Source organism: Etheostoma spectabile, chromosome 4, assembly GCF_008692095.1.
Source record: "Etheostoma spectabile isolate EspeVRDwgs_2016 chromosome 4, UIUC_Espe_1.0, whole genome shotgun sequence".
NCBI classification, from domain to species: Eukaryota; Metazoa; Chordata; class Actinopteri; order Perciformes; family Percidae; genus Etheostoma; species Etheostoma spectabile.
This window is the reverse complement of record NC_045736.1, coordinates 14720006-14743039: the sequence shown is the minus strand read 5'-3', so window position 1 is coordinate 14743039 and position 23034 is coordinate 14720006. Positions and strand designations below refer to the sequence as shown.

The following is a 23034-nucleotide window of genomic DNA, read 5'->3' as shown; positions in this document are numbered from 1 at the left end:
ATATCGCACAGAGCTAATGAACAATTCGAAATACATAACACATTTTGCAATGTGCATCTCTGATCACATTGCAAAATGTGGCATGTATTTTTATCTGGTTTTGATAATCAGCAAATTCAGTGCCCATAACACTATTTTCCCAGCTACTGTAGCTGTCATATTTTATGGGGTTTTCATGGTAAATCAGCCGCAGAGGCTTTCGCCACTGTGTGTCACTCTGTCTGACAAACTGCTGTACTCGCGCTGTTGTTTATTTGGTTGGCCTGAGTGATGACATCCTGTCACTGTTTCAGTTGCTCACCCTCATAGGGGCGAGAGAGCAGAGTGTTTTTTACACCCGCACATGTGCGACCTGCAAATTTGACGACTTTTTTTCTTTTATTCAGGTTGAAGATGAGGACAGAGCAAGTCTGCCAGAGTTGGTCAATGTGTGTGAGGGGGGGGGGAGGGTCGGGGAGTGGTGTCTCACTTTTTATCATGTATAAAAGTCAACCAGAGAGAGACATGCACATGCTGTTGCACAGCGCTGTTGTTTTCTACCAACAGTCTCTTCCCGTGTGAAAAGCTTGGGTGAGAGAGCTAGAAATCTGACAGAAGAGAGCTCAGTCCGCTTCTTTGAAAAAAAATAAAAAATACATACAGGCTGCTTTTCGTGGCCATAGTAGAGTTTGAATACACAGTTATACACAGTCCATTAAGTTTGTTTTAAGATGTTTTGAATGCGTAATGACGTTAGATACATGATGCATTAGCAGCTGGCCTGTCCTGACCAAACCATGCCCTTCTCTTTGGTAGGTAGCCTATTGTATGTCCTTAGAACTTAATAAATCACTTTAATGGAGAAACTACCCCAGACATATTCTCACACAATGCTGGACAATGTGTTGGTTGGCTAATAAAGAGCTTAACTTCAGCCTTCAGTGTTATTAAAATGGGTTTTTGCTTTGACATGTCTGCCGCTGAGTGTTCTCATCTCAATCTCGCAAATGGTCTCAGAGCATGGAAAGATGTATTGGAAGATAAACGTTTGTCACCTGACTGGTTTTAATATCAATATCAATATCCTGGGTATATTGCTGTAGTCATATTGTGGTAACAGGGTCACAGTTAGTAACTTAGATCTGACCAAATTCTATCATAGATTGATATTTAATTATATTATTTAATTATAGTTATTTTGTATTGTAAACTACTAAAACATTAATTTATAATAGTATAGCAATATTTTCAATTGCAATTTACAATGGAATAATTCTTCCACCCTGATAAAGGCAAGGTTACCAAAAATGTGAATATAGTATTGTATATTGCAGAAGAGTTGTGACTTGTTATTTTAGCAAATACGATAGCAAATTGATCTTCAGATAATTCAATAACAAAAATATAATTGCATAAGAACAACTTTGCTACCTGCAAAGTCCATTTTATACTCAGGGTCTTTTGTATTTATTTTCTAAACCATTCAATGCAAAGTGTGTCCTCTGCATTAAAAAAAATGAAAGAATTGCAATGGTTTTTACCCAACATTACATAACCTCACGGTCAATGCCTCAGGGTTAGCAGCCCAACATATTTTCTGTACCAAGGTATGTACACTGGTTGTTGCGGTAGTCTGTGTTACACGTGTGGTGTTACACAATGCGGTGGTACGTGGACATACACAAATTCCATTGCTTGACCACAGTCGTTTTGCTTTTTCTTTTTTTTCTTGTTTTAACTTAAATCGCACAATTTTTACAGTTATGTAATCGCAGTGACAATCAAAATGGCGATTAGATTAATTGGGCAGCCCTATTATCAGTGTGTTTTCTTTCCAGATTCACTCGCGGCAGAAAAAACAGACCAAACAAAACTGAACGCGAGCCACCCGCGGAGAACCGCACCACCATGGTCTGAGCAGCCCAATTGCTTAACATGTTATTTATAGTTAACATGGACGCAGAAGCCAAGATGGAAGTGCTTCGAGGCACTTCTGCCTCCTCCCGGCTCAGCAAAAGTTTGACCGGCGAGTCAGAAAGAAGCACAGCTGTGGTACGTTTGCGGTGTAATCGTCAACACCGGTGTCACAAGTTCATTAACCAGTTGGAAAAGGTCCTCACTGTGACATCCCTACACACCATGCCATGCATTTGGAGCTCAGAATTATGTGCACAGCTCAAAGTGTACGTGCACTAGCATGCATAGCTTTGTGGTATTTCAAGCCCTGGCTATGTTAAACAGTGCCTCTGCTCTTCTCCTCTAAAGGTTTTATTATATAAAGGTGTATTGGCGTCTTCTGATTTCGGAGGAGGCCTGCCTCCGCTAAAGCAATAAAAATCTATTACATGCAAGTAAAGTAGAGTGAGTTACTGTCTGCATGTAGACGCCTTCTCAGTACTACTGAACACAAACCGCATAGTGCACATTTTCACAAGTACAAGCTACTTTTAGACCATACAGGTCAGTGTTGACGTACAGTGGGGCTGTTTTTCCCCCTAGATGTTTCTCTGCTGATCCCTGATTCTACTCACATTTAGTGCATCCATCATGATTTATGGTGCCATGTTAATTTTTTCAAGGTTTCGGTTTAAGTAATGTGTGGGTGACAGGTGATTTGTAAGTGCAGACATGATTGAAAAACAAAATTAAACAGACTTTGAATTACAACATGTGAATAACGAATTGTTCTTGGCGTGTGTCTCTGACTTATGAGACATCCTGCTGTTTGAAGGCTGAGTTATTGGGGTCATGTCTGTATTTGCTTAAGATACTTGAGATTGATTAGAATAAATGTGTCTGAAGCTTGAGCACGCTTTTGTGCTGAATCTTGACTGCTTCATTAGTAAAGCTCCAGCAGCGAATTGCCCGTTTAGCATACTAATCATTGATCTGCCCCCAAAACTTGCTAATGTTGATTTTGGTTATTTAATGCTAACATGATGCACCTTGGGCTAAGTCAGTTCAGTTTAGTGTGATGTGCACAAATTAGGGTGCTTTCACACCTGGCGCATTTGGTCGGATAGTCTGTTTGGTTTGGGATGGTGTGAAAGCTCATTTGAACTCTGGTGGTGATCTGAAAACTTGTGTCCTGGTTTGCTTCCAAGTGCCTAGAGTTTGGTTGACTTCAGGTGAAAATGCGATCCAACCCACATTTAGAACATAAGAACTAGGGGTAGGAATCACCAGACGCCTCCCAATATATCATCACGATATTTATGCCACGATACGATTTTATTGCGATTTTAAACATATTGCAATATTCTGCAATATATTGTAATTATAACCTTTTTTCCCAACTTCTAATTTTTCCCAATTTCAAATGGTGTCCCCAAAAGGAAACTTTGTCAACATCTGTTTTATCTAAAAAGATACATTTCTCTGTTTGTTCATATCACTTCAATTTTATTGCTGCAAAATGGGATTGTCAAGCAGACAAACTGACCAACACATATAATAATAGATCCATACTTGGCGCCTGTGTATCAATACAGTATTGCCACTGAAAATATCATAATAGTATGCTGTATCCATTTTTTTTTTTCCTACCCCAATGAGAACCAAAAACTAATGCAAGTTCTTTTTTTATTTGCAATGTAATTGTACTAATACTGTAGGGTTCTCAACGAATTTTTTTTAATTTGAATGTATATTTTTATTGTAAAAGAAATAAATAAAAACCTTGGAATTTGAAATTGAATGTTTAATTGTGAAGGGGAAAAAGCAGTACTACCGCGGCTGTCTGCCTTGTGCTTTCTTGCGTAGGCTTGGGCCACTGCACCCTAAACAATGTTCAGCTCACTTCAAAGTCTCTAAAATCCAATTGAGCCCAGCCGGACAATTCACAGCAAGTGAGTGGGCGTGTTGATGATGTTTCTATCATGCGGGTGGCGCAAAACTGGAAAAAAACAAACATTTTGATGTGAAGACTGGTGATTTACACAAAGATTCCAATGAAAATGCATAACTGGAGAGATAACAAGATTCAGTACCTTCTTTTGCTTTAGGCCCACGCCCAAATCGTCAGACAAATTTTAAGGAACGGCAACTCTCGAGACATGTTGTTTTTTGACCACATTATGAGTCCAGCAGTGTGATCATACAGGTTTAGGGACACTGTAGGCATACTGTAGGAGGCAGAGAGACAGTCTACTGGAAAGTCAGAAACAGAGATACAGATATTGTGATGGCTAAAGATGGAAAGAGTTCACAATAGACAGCATTTCTCTCCCTCGTTCAGGACTATTTTTAACCTGAATGAAATTAAGGTAGCCTAACGTCTGAACACATAGCCCGCAAAGTGCAGCGAAGCGTACATTTGTGCCCGATTGGGTGCCTGGCTATTCACACCAGATGTGCATTTCTCCGGGCCAATCACAAAGCAATCTTGCTCCTCTCCACTCTACAACACGTCTCTCTCTTTCTCGCTCGCTCTCTCGCTCTCTCTCTCTCTCTTGCTCCTTGTATGTGTTTGATAGTCATCCAACAACAACCCCCACCACCTCCAGCCAGGCCGCTCCAAACTGCTTGTGTCTGCCTGATTGCTTGTCTCGCTCTAGACAGGTGAGAAGTTAAGTCACCATGAATCCGGGTGTTTTATTTTGAAATAAGTTTTATTTTGTAAAGTATCTGTCGCCGCTGTGGCCTCCCTGTGTTTGATTACCTACCTTGCTTTGCGGCTTGTGAAAGAAATAGAGGAGACACCAAAACACTTATCTATACACTTAATGAAAATATATAGCTCCGCAGCATCACCTGCCAGTGTTTTTTTTTTTGGCGTAAGCCTTGATCTTGTAGCTACATTAATATACAGGCATCAAACTACTACATGTAAAGACAACAACCTTTTGTCCCTTAAAAGAAATACACTGTTGTATCATGTTCCTTCATCCTTGATAGTTTTACTCATTGTAAATCAATAAATATATCTTAAAAAACTGAGGTTGCAACTTGTGATTACCCTTCACAAGTTTCCAGAGTCTAAAGCCATGTCTGAAAACTGCTTATCTAGTCTTTAACAGTCCAATAACTCAAAGGTAGTGATATGAAATGGAGAAGAACCTCCGCATTTGAGGAATTAGAACCAGCAACAGTTTGGAATTTACTTGAAAAAATACTTTAATGCTTAATTGAGGAACTGTCTTCAGTTCATTTTCTGGTGATTTACTAACTGATAATATAACTGACTAATGGCATCAGCTCTAAAATTTCACTTAATGAATAAAAACTAAAAAAAAAAATCAAGTTTCAGTCAACATGTTAAGTTTCTGTTCTGATGATTTCCAGTGGCTTTATTGGTCAGTATATTGTAGAAGGAGAACACAACCTCTCATACACAGAAAAGATCTAGACTTGCGTGGCTGAGAAGATATAACAATAATAGAATAGTAACCACTGACCTCAGGCAAATGTACACGTTGGATGCTACAGCACTGCCGCGAGCAGTATTTCACAGTTCTACACGTTGCCCGCTGTTAGCCTCATGGTTTACCAAGGTTAATGTAACAGTACAGATGGCACCTGGACACATTGCACTGACACACAGGATGAAAACAAGTGCTATTACCTTAATACACATAGAAGCCCTCTCTTCTTAGAGCGTAGCTGTTGTTGCTTCAGGGACACAAATCAGTTGGTGAACAAACACTTGAACTTCCACAATGATTGTCTGTGACACAGACTACAGGCAGGCCAACAGCCATGAATAAACAGCGTTACGTTAACCCTTTATGCCTCAGGAAACCTAACGCTATTTTTATGTTTGACTGGGGAAGCCCTATGGGTTTCTGTAGGTAGCCTGATGTGGTGTTTGGTGTTTTTTGCCCCCAACGTCCTTCCAGGCAGCACGGCAATGATTATGTTTAGGGTTGAGGTTAGGGTTAGCTGCCTGGAAGGAGATGTTGGAGGCAAAAAAAAAACATTGAGCATCTGATGTAATGTGTTTATGTTTGTGCAGAAAAAGAAAGAGGGAGATGGACTATTGATGTCAGTCATCCTGTCTTCCTATAGAAACTCAAATAGCTACTATGTTAAAGCATGCTTAGATGGATCTATACACTAGCCATTGTTTGGGCACTTGCATTTAGCCATTAAGTTTGTTCTACATTCTCGACGGAAGACTCAATGTATTTTATGTACTGGCTGCACTGCAGCTCCTGTGTCTGTACTGGGATTCAGTTTGAAGGCAATTCTTTGCCTCCATAACACACATAAAAACAAGCCAATAACCAGCTGTTTGAGATACAGGAGTTTTGTGTTTATAATAGGCCTTTTGAGTCATGCTACATGTCGAGTAAATTTATTAAGCAATTAGTTGCAGTACCCTCTGGAGTACAAATGCTAGGCTCACAAAGATAAGTGAATGATGTTTCCACTCTGGAGCAACTATAAGGAGCAGTGCTTTGTTATAAAAGAGCAGCTGCAGAAGTGTCCTGAGGTGGTATGTGTCGAAAGTGACCCTGCCAAGTCATCCATGAGTGAGTCAGATCTGCACACATATGCGCACTTAATTCAAATATACAGGAGGATTTTCTCTGTCGTTTGCATGTGATCCTGGTGTTCCAATGATGGCTAAAAGAGGACGTAATGCTGCAGCCTGTCAGTCTCACAGCTGATAACCACAGTAAAGTCTGCAAACCTCCCTCAGCTGGCATTTAAAGCCTGTGTGAACTACAAGTACCATGTCAGACAGGCAGATATGGCTGTACACCACAAATCTTTAGGGTTTTATTATTTCAAAGACACAGCATGGCGCCCAGATGGACTTATAGTAGTGTCATTGTTTTTATCTGCCAAACGTTGTGCCAAGTCCCAAGTTATATCCTACAACTAAACAAGATTTTTAAAGCAATGGCACTATGAGACAAGATACATCTTCTAAATTGTAGTCTTGAGTTGTTCCAGAACGATTCATTGGGTGAAATAACTGAACCGATTCACTTCCTGAAACAATCTGTTCATTTCTCGGTCAGATTCAGTTGCGATTTCAGTTTTGAGTGATTCGTTCACAGGAGTACACTCATTCACTGAGTGAGTGATCCAGTGATTCATTCACTGAACTTACACAGTGAACGTGAGCCCTGAGTGATAGACAGTCCCTGAACCACTCAAGTCTACCCCTCTCCCTCCCTCCAAAGTCTCAAAGTAGGAAATGGTACCCAATAGTTTTTTTGTGTTGTGAAAATATTTGTGCTGTACATAATAGGGTATCGGGCTCCAGACTAACTTTTTTTTTACTGAACCCCTGAATAAAAATAAGGCTTTTTTTCACATTTTCCCCATTTTATTTGTATTACTGATTTATGCTTTAAATGCAGAAATTACAATGTGCTGTTTTATTTCAGTTTAGTCCCATTTTAATTGAATTGTGCTTAACATGGGCATATTCAGAAATGCAAACAAAGTATTATTACTGTTAGTGTACTGCATTACTGCATCTGCCTAATACTGGCTCTCCCTCCTCTCTTTTTTGTTAACACTGAAATAGCAATCATACCAAAGGTGAAACTTCCACGGAAAAGGGAGTATCTAAGTATCTAACACCCAGTGTGGGATAAAGTGAATGATGAGTGAGCCAGAGAGTGATGAGTGAGCCAGAGAGTGATGAGTGAGCCAGAGAGAGAGGAGCTCACGACACTCAAGACACACAATCACTATTTGTTTTGACGAGGTAAATAGTTATACATTTGATCACCAACTGTGTATTTAAATTCAACATTAAAGTATTTTGCGGTTTGCTGATGGCCAGGCAAAGCAGCCATTATGTATTGTTTTTATAGAAGTGGTCTTTCTGCTGTCACATCTCTACCTCTTTCACCCAAGTGTCTAAGACTGAGACATTACAGAGTAAAAATGCGGACAACAACGCGCAGGTGGAGCCGAGACCGTGAACAAAGAGGAGGGCTTATGTTAGGCTTACACCTTATTGGCTATCAACTACGCAGCATTTTCCTTACCAATGTACGGCCTTTAGCAAACAAAGTGGATAAACTGATCACCACTCATAATGGATTGTGGACTGCGACATTGTGATTTTCACAGAAACATGGTAACAACGGCGCTGTGCAACAGCATGTGCATGTTTTGCCATGGATGACTTTTACGGGTGGTGATTGTAATGCCACAAAAAGCAAAACACACGAGTAAGATGACGTTACCCTCGCAGTTGACTAATCACTCCTCCTCCCCCCTTCTTACACACCTTGGTCAACTCTGGCAGACTCGCTCCCAAAAAAAAGTCATATTTGCAGGTCACACATGCGACCTGCGCCACACATTGCACTGTTTATAAAAAGATGGTCACAAAATGTAGTCTGGAGCCCTGGGGTAGGACTTTCAGTTTGCAGAAGGTATGAGATGCTGCTACCCTAACATTTGTTCCTAATCATCCTGATCATCATCTATTTAATTTTTATTCATGCAAGTTTACTTTACAAATATTTCTTCTCCCTTAGAAAAAAGAAAATGCAGCTATGTGCAGTTAAGTGCTGTTAAGTGCATTTAAACTTTTACATTATTAATTCTTTCTTTACAGTTTAGTTTTTTGATTATATGCGGGCATTTATTTAGTTGATAAAGTGCACTGCAGACACTAATGCAAACAGACAATGCAGAGAGTGCATTGGTCATCCTTGTCAACATTTCCACATTGACTGGGCAAAGTAGCAAAGACTGTGTGAGTGAGGACTGTTGGTGAGTGGGTGGTTATACTGGATGTGTAATTTGCTAGTTTGTCACAATGCCTCAGTTAAATATTGTTGTACATTAAAGCCTATGTATGGGACACTGTAGTACAGTGGACAGAGGAAGTAAGGGGATTTTGGAGGAACACCACCATTACCTCAGGTGGGAGCTGTGATTGTACATATGTTTTTTTCCCTTTTTAATGTGTCCAAGATATGTACAAAACATGTAGTCTGATCTAAGCAACCAGTGTGTAATACTTAGGATGTTTTGGGGCCAGTTGTTGTATAGCAAAAATAGCCGTTTGTCCTGGCTAAATTTCTTTTACAGGAAGACAAACGCAGAACTCCTGTTTAATAACTCATTGTTAGTAATTTGTTGGTGTCAAATTCAAGCTGAATGTTTTTAAAGTATCTGTAGAAGGCTGACAGCATTGTTTCTTCCTGTTATTGTAGTGAACTTGCCCCAGGTTTAAACAAGAAACCATTGAAAAGAGAAGAAAGGAGCTTGTTTAATATTTCATATTAAGAGTGGTCTAACATGCTGTCAGTGGCAAAACTCAGCAAGCTAAGCTGGTCTTTTAATAGTGCATCTAGTCGTAGGGTTATAGATTTTTAAATATATTTTTTTATTGATTTACACAGGAAATACTAGTACAAACATAAGGGTTTATTTTCTTCTTTCATTCCGACTCAATGGTGCACACGGTGCTCATGTCCTTCTTCCTTTAGTGACCTTAACTTAGAAATGTACTTAACCATGGGACCCCAAACAGATTCAAATTTTCCCGCCGACCCCCTCATGCTAAATTTAATTTTCTCAAGAGAAAAGAACATCATGAAGTCTTTAAGCCATAAAGAAGCTTTGTGGGCAAATGGTGACTTCCACTCCAACAATATTCTTCTATGTGCTAATAAGGATGCAAAGGCAATAGCATCCCTTATTTTGTTCCCAAGCAATCGATGGCCTGTCAATACTCTGAAAATACGAGTGTCTGCACATGGAGTCAACACAGTGTTCACGGCCCTAGACAGGAGGTTAAAAATAGCTGTCCAATAACCCTGAAGATGAAGATAAGCCCAAAACATACGTGCCATGTTAGCTGGTGACATGTGGCACCTGTTACATTTATCAGTCATATTGGGATATATTTTGGAAAGTTTGGAGTTAGTGAGATATATGCGATGTACAACCTTAAATGGTATCAGATTGAGTCTGTGGCAAGAAATGCTCTCATTTACTCTGGCTAATGCATCTCTCCAAAAATCTATAGAGGTCTCTCCAGAATCTATAACTCTGCCAAGTTCATATTCCCAATCTCCTATCATTTTGGCAAAAGTCGACTTTGTGAGTTGAGAAAGCAAGGTGTACATTTTTGAGATGAGGCCTTTTTGATTTGTGGAAATGTCCAAAATCGAGTCAAATACTGAATTAGCAGGGACATTGGGGTAGAATGGACTTTTAAGCTTAGCAACGTTACGCACCAAGAAGTATCGAAGTAGATGCAATTTTGGCAGGTAAAATTTTTCACAGATGTCACTGAAGCTGCAGAACACATTCTCAATATAGAAATCCTTCAGTTTAACAAGGCCCGACCTCTGCCACAAGGAGAAGGCCATGTCAGTGCCAGTGGGGGTGGGGAGTTGTTGTGGAAAGGGCTGTGGTTATTCTGTTCTCTGAGTCCAAAAGCAAGTCTAAATTGAGACCAGATTCTTAAAGTTGAAATAGTCATTGGGTTACTATAACATTTGGCTGGTTGGATGGGAATACTAGATGAGAGCAGAGCCAAAAGTGAAGTAGCAGGACAAGATTTAGCCTCAAGTAGGGTTATATTTTCTAAACGTTCTAAAAATTGCAGATTACTTTTTATTAAATACAAAATATTATCAATGAAATGGAACATTGTGTACATTATTATACACACTGTATATTTATTACATATCTTATAATTAGCTTGCTCTCCTTTATGATCCATAATGATAATTACTTCCAAAACAAGATTGAAGGAAATGTGACCAGACAAGTGTCAAGCATTACCACAAGACGTGGGAAGAGAGAAGTGAAGGTCTGAGATGGAGAGAGAGAGAGAGAGAGCACAGTGTTAGGAATGATGCAAAGCACTGCTGTTCTGCAGAACGGGGTCTCCCTGGACCAGCTTTTTCCCCAGGTCTGCTCAATTGCAGTTTTCTCTTCTACTCTCTCCTCCTCCTCTTTCTTTCCCCATTCCTTATTCTCCAGCAATGTGTTTTTATTATCCTTTCCACTCCTACTCCTCAGAAAGTGTGTGTTGATTGTTACTCGCCGCAGGCTGCTTCTCTTGGGGCCACTCAGAGTCTGTTCTAAGAGCCGCCGGCCACTTACTGCATTTGCACCATATTTCAATAGGAAGTCTGGACCATACTTTCTTTTTTTTCCTTAAGTTCGAAACCGCATCCGTCAGAGTGTTATGGTAGTACCCTGAAGGAGAATATTGAACCCTGTTTGGCTGTAAATTTGAATAGTAGGTATCAAGGGGTTGTATATGTGAAGAAATAAGGAAGATGCATCAAAAACCTTGGGAATTATTAATCTATTTAAATGATCAGGTTAATTGTATAAACTAGTGCAGAACTTACAAGTCCGATTGCTTTGGCCTCTGGTATTGCTGCCTGTGGCTTCAGTGCTGCTACATTTACCTGACAGAGAAATGTTACTGGTTAAGTTGTTTGTACATTTTACTCACAACATATCACAATTAAAATATGACACATTACTATTCATTAAACTATCCAGCATTATTTTAGAGTTGAAAGTTCCACCTTGAACAGACGTGAAGTAAATGTAAGCACTGATAACCAATCATTTTTTCATTCTAGTCAATCTGATTTCACAAGATTTTAGTTAGATGTATCTTCTTATCTGATGGAAAACACAGGTGTCTACCAACACTTCACCTGTTCAACTGACTTTAGCGGTTTAGATAACCGACATTCAACTGTCCTACTGTCATAACATGTGAGCTAACCACTGACACCCCCCGTTCATGGGCTCACGGCATTGCACTGCTGCAGAATGAAACACGGATGTATGAAACTGCCGATCAGATTACTTAATTAGCGGAGGCAACAATGTTTTCCCGGCTGTAACGTTATTAGTGTTAAAAAGTAAGTTAAGTTATGTAAGTTAAGTATGACAAACTTACACATTTTGAGTTACAGTGGCACTTTAACACTGTTCCTGTAGAATATCCGCTTGTGCTCGTTGACTTCAGGGTAATGAAGAAGAGGTAAGAGTGGTTTTTGGAAGGGCTAACGATTATTTCGCAGCACTCGTGCTTGGGCACTGCAACTGGTCCATTAAGTTTGTTGTTGAAAAAGTAAATGTATGTGTTGTGCAGTATTAAACTACTGGTATCAACAATGCTTTGTTCTCATCTATGCACAACTTAATGTTTAACTAAATATTGTGCTTTACGCGCAGCCTGCTCATGCTCATATGTAGTACTTGAACAAGGATGAACAAACGGGGGAAGCTATGCACAGTGACAGGAATCTGGGATGTAAAACTTAGAGAAAGTAGTACCGCAAGGAAATGGCATGCGTGTAGAAAACAAAGTAAAATGTATTGATAATCTTACATTTCTGAATGGGTGCTTACAGTTATTTAAACGGGCATGAAAATCTGACAGAAAGACAAGGACACAGTTCATTTGAAGATAGTGGTGCTTTTAAAGTGTGTGGAGAGTGGTCTGAAAGCACTACCTACTATCTACTTTAATATAAGTCAGAGCACATTAGGGCTGCGCGACATGAGGAAAATATGCAAATGCGATAATGTTATTGAATATTGCGATAACAATATTACTTGCGATAAACAGATTTTGAAGTGTACTCAGTTCTGCCTTTCTGCTGCTTTCAGTATTCTGCTAAAATACTACAAATGGCTTATTGAATTTAAAAGAAATAAAATTGATACCATCACTACTTAAAAAAGATATTTATTTTCCACTGAAATTTTCTATTAACTGACTGAAATAGCTGAGTGCTTTTGGCGATATGTCACAGCTTTTCACAATGTTTATGGTGTTTATTGCGCCAGTTGATATCGTGATAACTATAAAGAGAGTACATGGTAAAAAATGGCCAGTCTAACATGATTCAGACTAAAGCTCCTCAGTCGTTGTCCAGTCTATTTCAACGCTTTCAGTTCAAAAACCCTTTGCCGGGTGCAGGGTTGAGAAGCCGGCATGAGACAGAAACACTTCATGAAAGCCCTAGTTGTCATTGTCTTTATTTGTCTTTGGTGTGCAGAGGGAGAGCAGGGATGGATCCAGAACAAGAGGAAGATGGTTATATATTTCCACTGCAGTGTGCCACTCGGTGCGCCTGGTTCACTGCAGCATGTTCTTTCCCTGCAGTGCAAGCAAAAGCTACATTTTAGCTTCACAGGACAAGTTGGCTTGTTATATGTTACTCAATCTTTTCATAATAATGGATGGTATTTCTGTTGGAGCTTCTGAGGCACCGTATTTTAACGAGGAGCAAATGTTAAGCAAGGACATATAGACGCAGATTCATCTTTATGCTGTCAGTAATACAGGCAACCTGGGACCCTACATCTTGTACTGTATAATAACCAGCTAATGGGAGATATGCACTACACTTCATAGGGTTACCTCATGGCTTATTTATACACAAAAGCTTTGGAAAAAGTAAAAAGCTTTGTTATATTTTTGCCTTAGTTTTTTAGGTAAGGTTTCTGGACAGTCATGGAACAGTTTTAAAATGTATGTTACTAATTTATTTTTAAAAGAGAAGCTGCATAAATTGTACAAGAGGCGGCACCTGACTGGCCACGGCATTGTTACGTGACCATTGCTAAAAATAAAAAAAATTAGACCTATGCAGCTGACCTCTAGGCTCAGTCACAGCAGCTAATGGTGGGCATTGTTAAAAGTTTATCATAACATGATGAACCTCTGTGTGTAAAACAGCTGCAGCTGGAGGAGGATTTTTATCAGAAGTTTGCTGTATAAATAGGCTATTTATGCAAATTGCTGCTAGGTTTTTCTCTGTTGGCAGCCAGTGACCTGCATTGTCTCTGTAATCAAGGGCCCTCCACAGCTTAACAGAGAGGAGACCATTTATGAAACCACAAATTGTCTGAGAGTAAAGAAGATGCTACAAGAGGGATCACATCTTTACATGGTTTTGACTTTCATCCTTGGATAGATGTCACTAAAAAAGAAGAGGTGATTCCGTCTGAATCTTCTTTGTAGCCTGACGGAGAACAAGGTTGGTTTTACTTCTCTCTGCCTAACTGATCTCCCATGTAGGATATCCCCGGCAGTTCTCGTCTGTTAGCCTGTCTCCCTCTTCTGCAGCCATCTGCTCGGGTCTGTGTGTTTTCCGCAGCTGCCAACATACTACACAACACCGTGCTGTGCTTTCCAGGCCAGCACTGCCTGCCTGCTTGCCTCGCTCACGTAAGCCCTGTCTCAAGAGGGAATTCACTTAGGTTGGGTGTAGGTGGATTTATAGATGGAAAGAGTGAAGAGCAGCCTTTTGTGACTCAATTTTGCATTCTGTTTGGAAGAGATTGGGGTGTATGAGAGAAGCTTAACAGGGTTTAAAGAGCTGCATGTCTTTTTGATGGCTTGAGTTTATCAGGTACAATGTGGCAACATCTCCCTGATTCTACCCAATCTTTCTTCTTTGACTACCACCCCTCTCCGGCTGTAATGTAATACATCTGTAGTTTCTATTATAGTCCGTTTTTAAATCGGATACTGATGTCCATATTTGAAAATTTAAAAAGTCCTTGAGGTTTATAATTTTTTTTACCCAAATATATGACAACAAACATGAGATTAGAATCCTAAAAATAAACTTATTGAGACTACAATCTGTATTGAACAAGACATTGGATACAACGTTGGCCACTATTGAGATCATTACTAAAAACTGCAGTAAATTAGCAAAAGGTTTCAATTAACTGTCAAAAATCATATGTAATGACTTGGAATGTATTTTTGGGATGTGTAAAGGTAACAAATAAGTACACAATACTACTAATGATGATGCAATGATTCTGATCAGTGTTAAATAATATAAGCTGATTAGAAATATTAACCTTCATGCTATAAGGGTTTATTTTTATTTAGTCTGATAAAATAGTGCTCATTCCTGTGTGCTGTATTGCAGTAAGACATTTTGAAATTATATTTTACACACTTTGAAAACACACAACTCTTGATGTTTCAGGCCATGTTCAAATAAACAATGACGTTACTTAAATAAAGGCAAGCGGCTGCGTGGGTGTGGGCGGGTTGCTACCTGCTGCAGGGTACCGGTGATGTACATTTTGAAGGCTCATCAGATGACACTGATGCTCTGTATTTGACAGAGACAATTTGGGCTCAAAACATTGTACTTTACTTAATGCAATAAAGAAGAAATGTTAACGGGAGCAGATGACAGTGTTATTTCACAGCAAGCATAGTTATACCTTTTTTTTTGTTGAGTGTATAAGTTAACCTAAGACAAGAAACAGGACGGTTGTACTCCAATATTGACTCCTATCACTCTGCAATTTTCTTTGTGCTTTGTGTGTCTATCTCTTTGTCTCTCTGCAGTTTTAATCTGCAAAGTGCACCTAGTGCAGTAAATCTGAGCCCTCCAACTTGAGCCAGGACGAGCCTGTAGCGTACCGCATTGCTGCAGTTTGCAGCAGCAGCATCCTCTCCAACTGCAGCTCACTACAGGCATCGTCTCTGTGAGGGACTGGTGCAGTGCTCTGCAATGTGCCACAGTCAGTCATAAGATGCAATCGCAACATGTTTTGTACAGTATCTAAACACTAAAACAGCTGATAACCTACTACATTAAACTGTAGAGATGGCAAAAGTAGGCACTGACCCTATGTGGTTGTTTTCCTAATTTGGTTATTTATACAGGTCAGGTTCCACTCCACTGTTCACTTCAAGAAACTCCACTGTAGCGTTTTAGTTTTGTGTTGTAATGGGGCTGGTAATAGCTTAATGTTAAAGTTTAGGTGTTGACCAATCATTGTTGTTTACTAAATATGACATAGTTTGCATGACATTTGTGTAACTGAGCAAAACTACAGTACAAATGGACCCAAATGCAACTTTAACTACAACACAACTATGCATGTGTTTGAGTATGTTCTTATTGTGTTGGTGTGATTGTGTCTGGCTTGATAATATCGGCATCTTTTATTTGGATCGGTACCATGCCCTTGCTGCTTAGACTAATATCATATTTTAAAATAAACTAATATCTGTTTTATATTGTAACTAGTGCTGTTGCCAGCAATTATGAAAAGGCAGTGGTTGTGTATGTGATTAACTTATTGGATAGTTTAAGTTATTCCCAGAGGAAGGCAGAAAATCCTTACAATATACCCTACTACTTGAAGTGATTTCATAGCCCCCCCAACTCAACCCACTGTATCCTTTGATCCGCATCAATGACAGATAATCCAAGAGGATTTACCAGATCTTTTTACCCATCAGGGTCATGCCATCATAACCTAATAGCAGTTCTGACCGGTGTCTCATTGCGTCATAATTAAAATGAATGGGCAGGGAGCGTTAAATAAGTCCTTGGCAACATGGGGTACTTTATTTTACGTCTGGGAAATTGATGGGAAGAGAAAGTCACCTTCATGTTGTCATTATGATGTCAGTTACAAGCCATGACTCATGTGAGTGCAGCCACTGGTGAAATAGGGTAGCATGTGCTGCTCAGCTCAAGGCTTTGTCAGGGTGACATAGATGCCACTCTCTCTGCGGCTCTCCTCATTTGATTTTATCCACTCGAGTAAACTGGGCTAAAATATCAGCAGTGCCACTCCCCTCCCTCTCAGGACATTACCTTGACTTGATATGTTCTGATGAGGTATTCAAAATGTGTCTAATCTTTAAACCTAAGTAACGACCCACCCAGCCCTCATTGATGCCCAGCTCTCTTTCTATAGCCCTCTTTACAGCAGTGGCCAGACACTTTGAATTATTAATAGAATTAAGTCTCTTAGCAGTGGATCAGCCACGGTTTGCTGTTGTGATGTGAACACACATATGTACAGTACACCAGGATAATAAAGTAGAATCAAGATCTTAATATATGGGGGCTGCGTGTTGTCTGTCTGGCTTTGAGCTGTGTTTTACCCAAGGACCAGAGTGTTTTTCTGTGTTGTGATGCGATTATCCTTCTCTCTTAATACGTAGTTGTATTCCAGTCTGGTATACCAAGCCTTTACTGCAAATATGTTAAAATCTTTAACTCACAGCTGTGCGAAACTACAGAGGTTACATTGGTGTCATTTATTTATTCAGCTCATGTCCGCAGAGTAAGGACATGACTCCATCTAGTGGTGGAGGCATGTGGCAATCTTTTGAAAAGGTGATACAATGTCAAACGAATTTACTTACCCCTCTCTTCCTGACTCTAATTCTCAAGTTCCTGTTTTACTTCCAAAATTACAAGTAAACAGAGACCCAAAAAAAAGTGCCATGGTCTTACAAGTGGTACACTTATTGGATCACCTTTTGGTAATCTTCCATGCTACAACTTTTTTTTTTTTCTTCTTTAAAAAAAATATTTATATTGAACGTTTTTGCATATTAATATAAACACAACAATAAGATAACAACAACGCTCAGTACAACATTGGTCTATGCACCTTTACATTTCACGTGCACCCAACCAGTACAACAATGAATAGGAAATGAATAAAAGAATAAGAAATTAATTAAAACATTTACATGTATATATACACCCCAGTTCTCAGTTCTAGAAGTTCAAAATGACCAGGTTACACGTCCATTGTTATGAGTAGGACATAAGGAAAGAGGCAGAGGCTAGCCAAGGACAACACTCGAAAGCATTGAAGCCACTGTGGTGTTGGAAAAGTTAAGATATTGAGCCCAAATGTTCATAAACTGTCCCTCTAAAGAGTGAAGCAGACACGTCAGGTACTCAAGAGGAAAACATTCCATAACTATCTTATGCCAGTTTGATTTAGTAGGGGCTTTGTCACTTATCCAAGACAGAAAGATGTTCTTCTTTGCTGCATATGTGAGGATACTGTACAGTCTGGGAACGTTAGCATCCACAATAGTCTCTTGACTGGGGTAACCTAGGATTAAGAAAAGAGGGTCCATGTGCAACATAACACCAAAAATATTTTCCAGATCTTGTAAAACATCCAGCCAGTATGATTACATTTTAGGAGAAGACCAGACACAATGAGTACCACTGAGATTTTACATTTTAAACACGCAGGTGAGAGTTGGGAATTCATTTTATGGCTTTTGTTAGGAGAGATTTGTAAACGGTTTGGGTAATGTAATTGCAGCAATCTGGCACGGTTACACACAGATATTTTCTTAGTTTGAGTCCATATCTTAGTCCATTTATCCCCATCAATATCTATACCAAGTTCATTTCGCCATTTTTGCATAACATCCTGTACATTTATCACATCAGTCTGGTTTAAGACATTGTAAAAGTGAGTAATGGTTTCCTTAACTGGGCCAAGGAGTAGCAATTGTTCAACTGCAGATGTAGTTGCATCAATATTGAGTGTAGTTACCCTGTTTATGAAGTCCCGAATCTGCAGGTATTTAAAAAAGTCATGCCTGGGGAGACCATACTTTTCTCAAAGTTGTGCAAATGATAACATGGATGCACCCTGAAACAAATCTCGCATCCTCTTTGTCCCTCGAGATGTCCAAGTATTATACCCACCATCCACCACGCCTGGTAAGAAGTTAGGATTGCCTTGAATTGGAACCAATGGGGATTTTAGTCCAGACCTCCCTTCAAGCTTTTGTGTAATAAACTATGCTTTTAATGGAGTAGAGATTACAGGGTTGTTTTTACAATGGCTCCTGGCTGACTTTAAGTCCTTGAAGGCCAAAAGGCCTAACAGGCATGCTGCAACATTTGAAATCATGTTAAAGCAAATCTGAATCTAGTCCCTTATGAGTTAGCTGATGGACTTTGTGGTTTTGCCTGTAATTTACCACCCCTACATCCTGCACTACCATTGAGACTTGAGATCCACCTTACTTTAGACCAAATGGCCATTGATCAACTAGATGGCCCGGCTGGTTATGTCATTCCAGGCAGGGTCGTTGTGCAGCCCAGTCTCCCTGATATTATTTAAATACCTACTTATGCTTCTGACCTGAAATGGGACGAGTTGATCATTGTCAAATACACACGATATTTTCATTGGCAGTCTTTTAGTGTTAGTGGTTGAACATGTAAAACTGGTTACTGTAGCCAACAAATAAGGTGGAAATTTTAGACAATGCGAGAAATCTCATGGCAAAACCTGCCTTACTTTTTGCCTCAGTCTTCTCCCATCTATGCAAGCCATCACTGTAATTAAAATGATCTCTTACAATACAATTGAGAGGGCTGGTCAACTATTGTGTGTGTCAGAAAACACTATGGCTATATTGTTGTGGAAACAAAAAACCCTGCCACTGACTAACACAAAGATACGTTCTCTCCTTTTCCAGAGACCCTGATTGGTGACAAACTGTACCCTGTGGTCCCGGTGAAAGAACACCACCCCCGGCAGGCTGGCCACACCCCCTCCCTCCTGCCTCCATGTATCCTGAATCTACCACAGACTCCCCTGCTCGCCTCTCCCTCCGACAGACTGGCTCACCGGGCATGATCTACAGGTGAGTTTATGGGCGTATACTAGACTGTGCACAGACACAGCCCCTTTTCATTCATACGCATGTATGCTCATACTCCAGTTACTGAGGATGTATTAATTAAAGCTGGGGTAGGAAGGTTTTTTTGCCTCAATGGGCAAACATTCCATAACGACCTTTCAGGATATTATAATTTAAGTGACCTGAGAGAAAACTAGACTTCTGAATCTCCTCTTGACTCTATTCTCAGGCTTTAGAAAATCTAGCCTGTCACGGAAGACTTTGGCCAATCACAGGTCATTTTAGAGAGTAGGCTTTCCTATTGGCTGTTTAAGAAATGCAGATGCATGTCCCTTCAGATGGTGAAAGCCTTATTTAATGGCGGAAACGCCTGCAGAAAAAATTGCTATTGCTATTCCATCATTGGCAACATCTGCCTACACTGCAAAGTAACCCAAAAAATACATTATTACGTTTTCATACTCATGCTGCTGCACTTTGCCACAAACTGCTTGCTTAGTAAATGCAATCCATAACGTGTGTTGCTGTCTGGTGTGCAACACTGTTTCGATAGAAGAAAATAAATCAGAATAAGTGGTTTCCATACTTTGCTAAACAAACATTTAGGTGTATTCAGTGTCTCATAGTTACTCTAATGATCACTAATAGTTACTCAATTATTCTGTAAGGGTTTAACCATTAGGTGCCTGACCCCCTAGTCTCGTATTGCCCGACCTACCTCCAGCACTGTGGAGGAGAGTCTGGCAAGTCCACACAGCATTCCGTTATGGGAGAAAACACGTTCTCTGGTTTATTGGCATTTTTAAACACTGGCGCCTCTGCGAAATAGCCTTGGGAAGAAACTTGTTTTGGCGGAACATGTGTACGTTCAAAAGTTGTTTTAGTGGTGCATCAGAATACTCAGATTGGACATTTAGTCTAGCTAGCTGTCTGGACTTGCAGAGATCTGAGAAAAGGCTAACCATAGTCTTCATAAATCAACTGGAGTTTAAAATGCCAACACAAAGAAAGTCCAATGCAACGGTTATCCGGACTAAATGAGTGAAACAGGCAGCGGATCAGCAACGGATCCACACCAGAAGTGGAGCGTCGTGGACAAAGACTACTGACCCCCAACCTAATCCTGCACTCTGATGTTTCGCCACCATGTGGTGCCAGAGACCCATTGCCTTAAAAATCATCTGTTCCATTCTTCTTCTCAAGTGGCTTCATGGCGTGTTTCACATTGCCTCGATTATGGCCAGAAGGGCAGCAGTGGCTTTTAGCTTTAGGTTTTGCAAGACTTTATGAAAGCTATTGGACTCTTGACTTTTACTTGAGTAACATAACAATAAATGTGGATGGGATATTGACGTAACATTTTGATTTGCCTTCACTGGGAACATGTGGGACACAGTATAGCAGCCCCATTATGCCTGGTTAAAACTCAGGACATGGACTCCCTGTCAAATATTTATGTGAAAATTGAATATTACAATTCTGTTTTATGTGTTGTCATGTTTGACTCTTGGTATTTTGCATTAGCACACACGTTTACACTTTACTTTAAAGTTTTATTGAGGGAAGCACTCCATATAAAACAAAGCAGTAATGGATGCTGTAGCCTACCCAGAGATTCCTCAGAGGTGCAGGTGACAGATTTAACTAGGGCTTTGCCAAGCTGAGTGATTTGTGGTCTAAACACAAGAGCTTTATTTAGAAGTTTAAAGTAGATTAAGAGACAATGATCAGAAACATATTTTTTGTGCTCAATTAACTCAAAGATAATAACTTGTGTTGTTGTCACACACTTGATTTCAGAACTGCTAATGTGGTGCTGTTTGGTTTGTACTTGTCTCTACCGAACCTTACAGGCAAGCAAAGGAAAATACATCTTCTCATGTATATATAAAATGTAACAATATCTTAGCATATCTGAAATTGTTTCTTATCCAATTTACCCCCCTCATAGTTTGATCTGAGTACAACATATCTAGTTAAGATACTCTGAGATGAGGTAACTGGATTTAATTTACATGTAAGTTTGTACAATAGTTTTGGTAATTTTCAGATCTTGTAAAATTTAGTTTTTGTGCAAACATCTGGAAGATTGTTTTTATTTAGGCTTCAAACATGCACTCATAACTGTAATGTGGTAGGGTAACTACTTTTGTTTACTGTGTTAGGATCATATTGCCCAGACAATTTCAGAATACATACACATTTAATCCGTTGAACATTTTGAACAAACACTGCTTTGTAAATGCTATATTTAATACACTATGTCTGTGTCATTTCTAATGCAGGATTTTTTTTATTTCCTCCTTCTTTACTTTTTTACATTTTGTTATGTCTTTGGCTATTAGTCAACATCTTCTGTCACCTTAATGTCTCTATCAAATTTCCCCCGCTACTAACTTCTTCCTTTTCCTGCTTATATTAATCAAAACTTTCCTTTTTCCTCCTTTGCCCTGATGTCTTCAGCGCTCGTTATGGGAGCCCCAAACGACAGCTGCAGTTCTACAGGTACCTGTTTGTCTCTGAGTCTGCCAATTTGTTGTCACAAAGGAGGGTTTAGGTCAAGCATTTTCTTTTATGTATGTTGTTTTTTGAATGTATGTGTTGTGTACAGTATGGATTTTTGTCACTTGTGGATAATATGTGGGGTGGGTGTGTCGTCTGTGGTGTGTGTGTGTGTGGGTGTGGGTGTGTGTGTGTGTGTGTGGGTGTGGTGGTGTGTGGTGGGGTGGGTGTGTGTGTGGGTGTTGGTGTGTGTGGTGTGTGTGTGTGTGTGTGTGTGTGTGTGTGTGTGTGTGTGTGTGTGTGGTGTGTGCGTGTGTGTATGTATGTATATATATGTGTGTGTGTATGTATGTATGTACTATATGTGTATGTGTGTACTGTGTGTTTGTGTTTGTGTGTATATGTGTGTGCGCGTTATGTATTTATTACATTTTGTGTTTGGTCATTCTTTAATTTCACTATAATAACCTTGCTGTAGAATCTTTGCTGTTCTGTCATTTAAAACCACACATCCATTAGTAAACCTCTGCAGTATGGATATCACTTACCATCTACTATTTAGCTGGCAATGCAGTATCCAGCTTAAACCTGATCAGGGGTTGACGGATTTTGTTTCATGGTTGCTCACAAAACCTTTGAATCAGCAATAACTGTTTGAGTTTTGTAATTTTGCGTTTTTCGTTTTTTCACTTTTTCTTCCAGCAGTGACACTCGAGACACCCGTTCTTGTCAAACTTCAGCAGACTAAGAATCTCTTGACAGGACTGATTTGTAGACACTTTTTTGTCTTTTACTTTGGCGTGATTAAGCAGATAGTCATTTTGTTTATTCATCATTTCTATATTAAACCATACACCTTTTTGACCTGGGTTCAACCTTAACTGTCAGAGATGAGACAATGTTCTCTTAGAGAAGGATTGCTGGGACTCCCTCTACTGTGCCCTTTAGATGGTCAGTCTTTCTGCTGCTTATGAGTATGATCATGTTGTATGATCTGATATCAGACCTTACTCTGCTGATCTAGATATAAAAACCCTGACTATGTGGATGTGCTTGTAATGAGCTCTTTATTGGATTTTTATCTTGGCGCCTTGCACAATTCTGTCCTTTTAAAGTGCAAACCGTCCCACTAGCTGCTTCCTTACATGAGGAGGATCGATTAAGCCCCCTATCTT

General features: G+C 39.7%; 1 protein-coding gene across 4 annotated transcripts in view; it reads left to right on the top strand.

The window, feature by feature from the left end:
• The window catches only part of kcnab2a (potassium voltage-gated channel subfamily A regulatory beta subunit 2a), an 86909-nt gene that overhangs the window by 18009 nt on the left and 45866 nt on the right, over positions 1–23034 (top strand). For 2 of the 4 annotated variants that reach the window (XM_032512497.1, XM_032512498.1), the window contains exons 2-3: positions 19193–19360; positions 21821–21862. In XM_032512497.1, the coding sequence (XP_032368388.1) occupies positions 19284–19360; positions 21821–21862 (119 nt within the window). In that variant the 5' untranslated portion in view covers positions 19193–19283. The remainder of the gene's footprint in view (positions 1–19192; positions 19361–21820; positions 21863–23034) is intronic. The other 2 variants (XM_032512500.1, XM_032512499.1) reach the window with 1 other exon arrangement.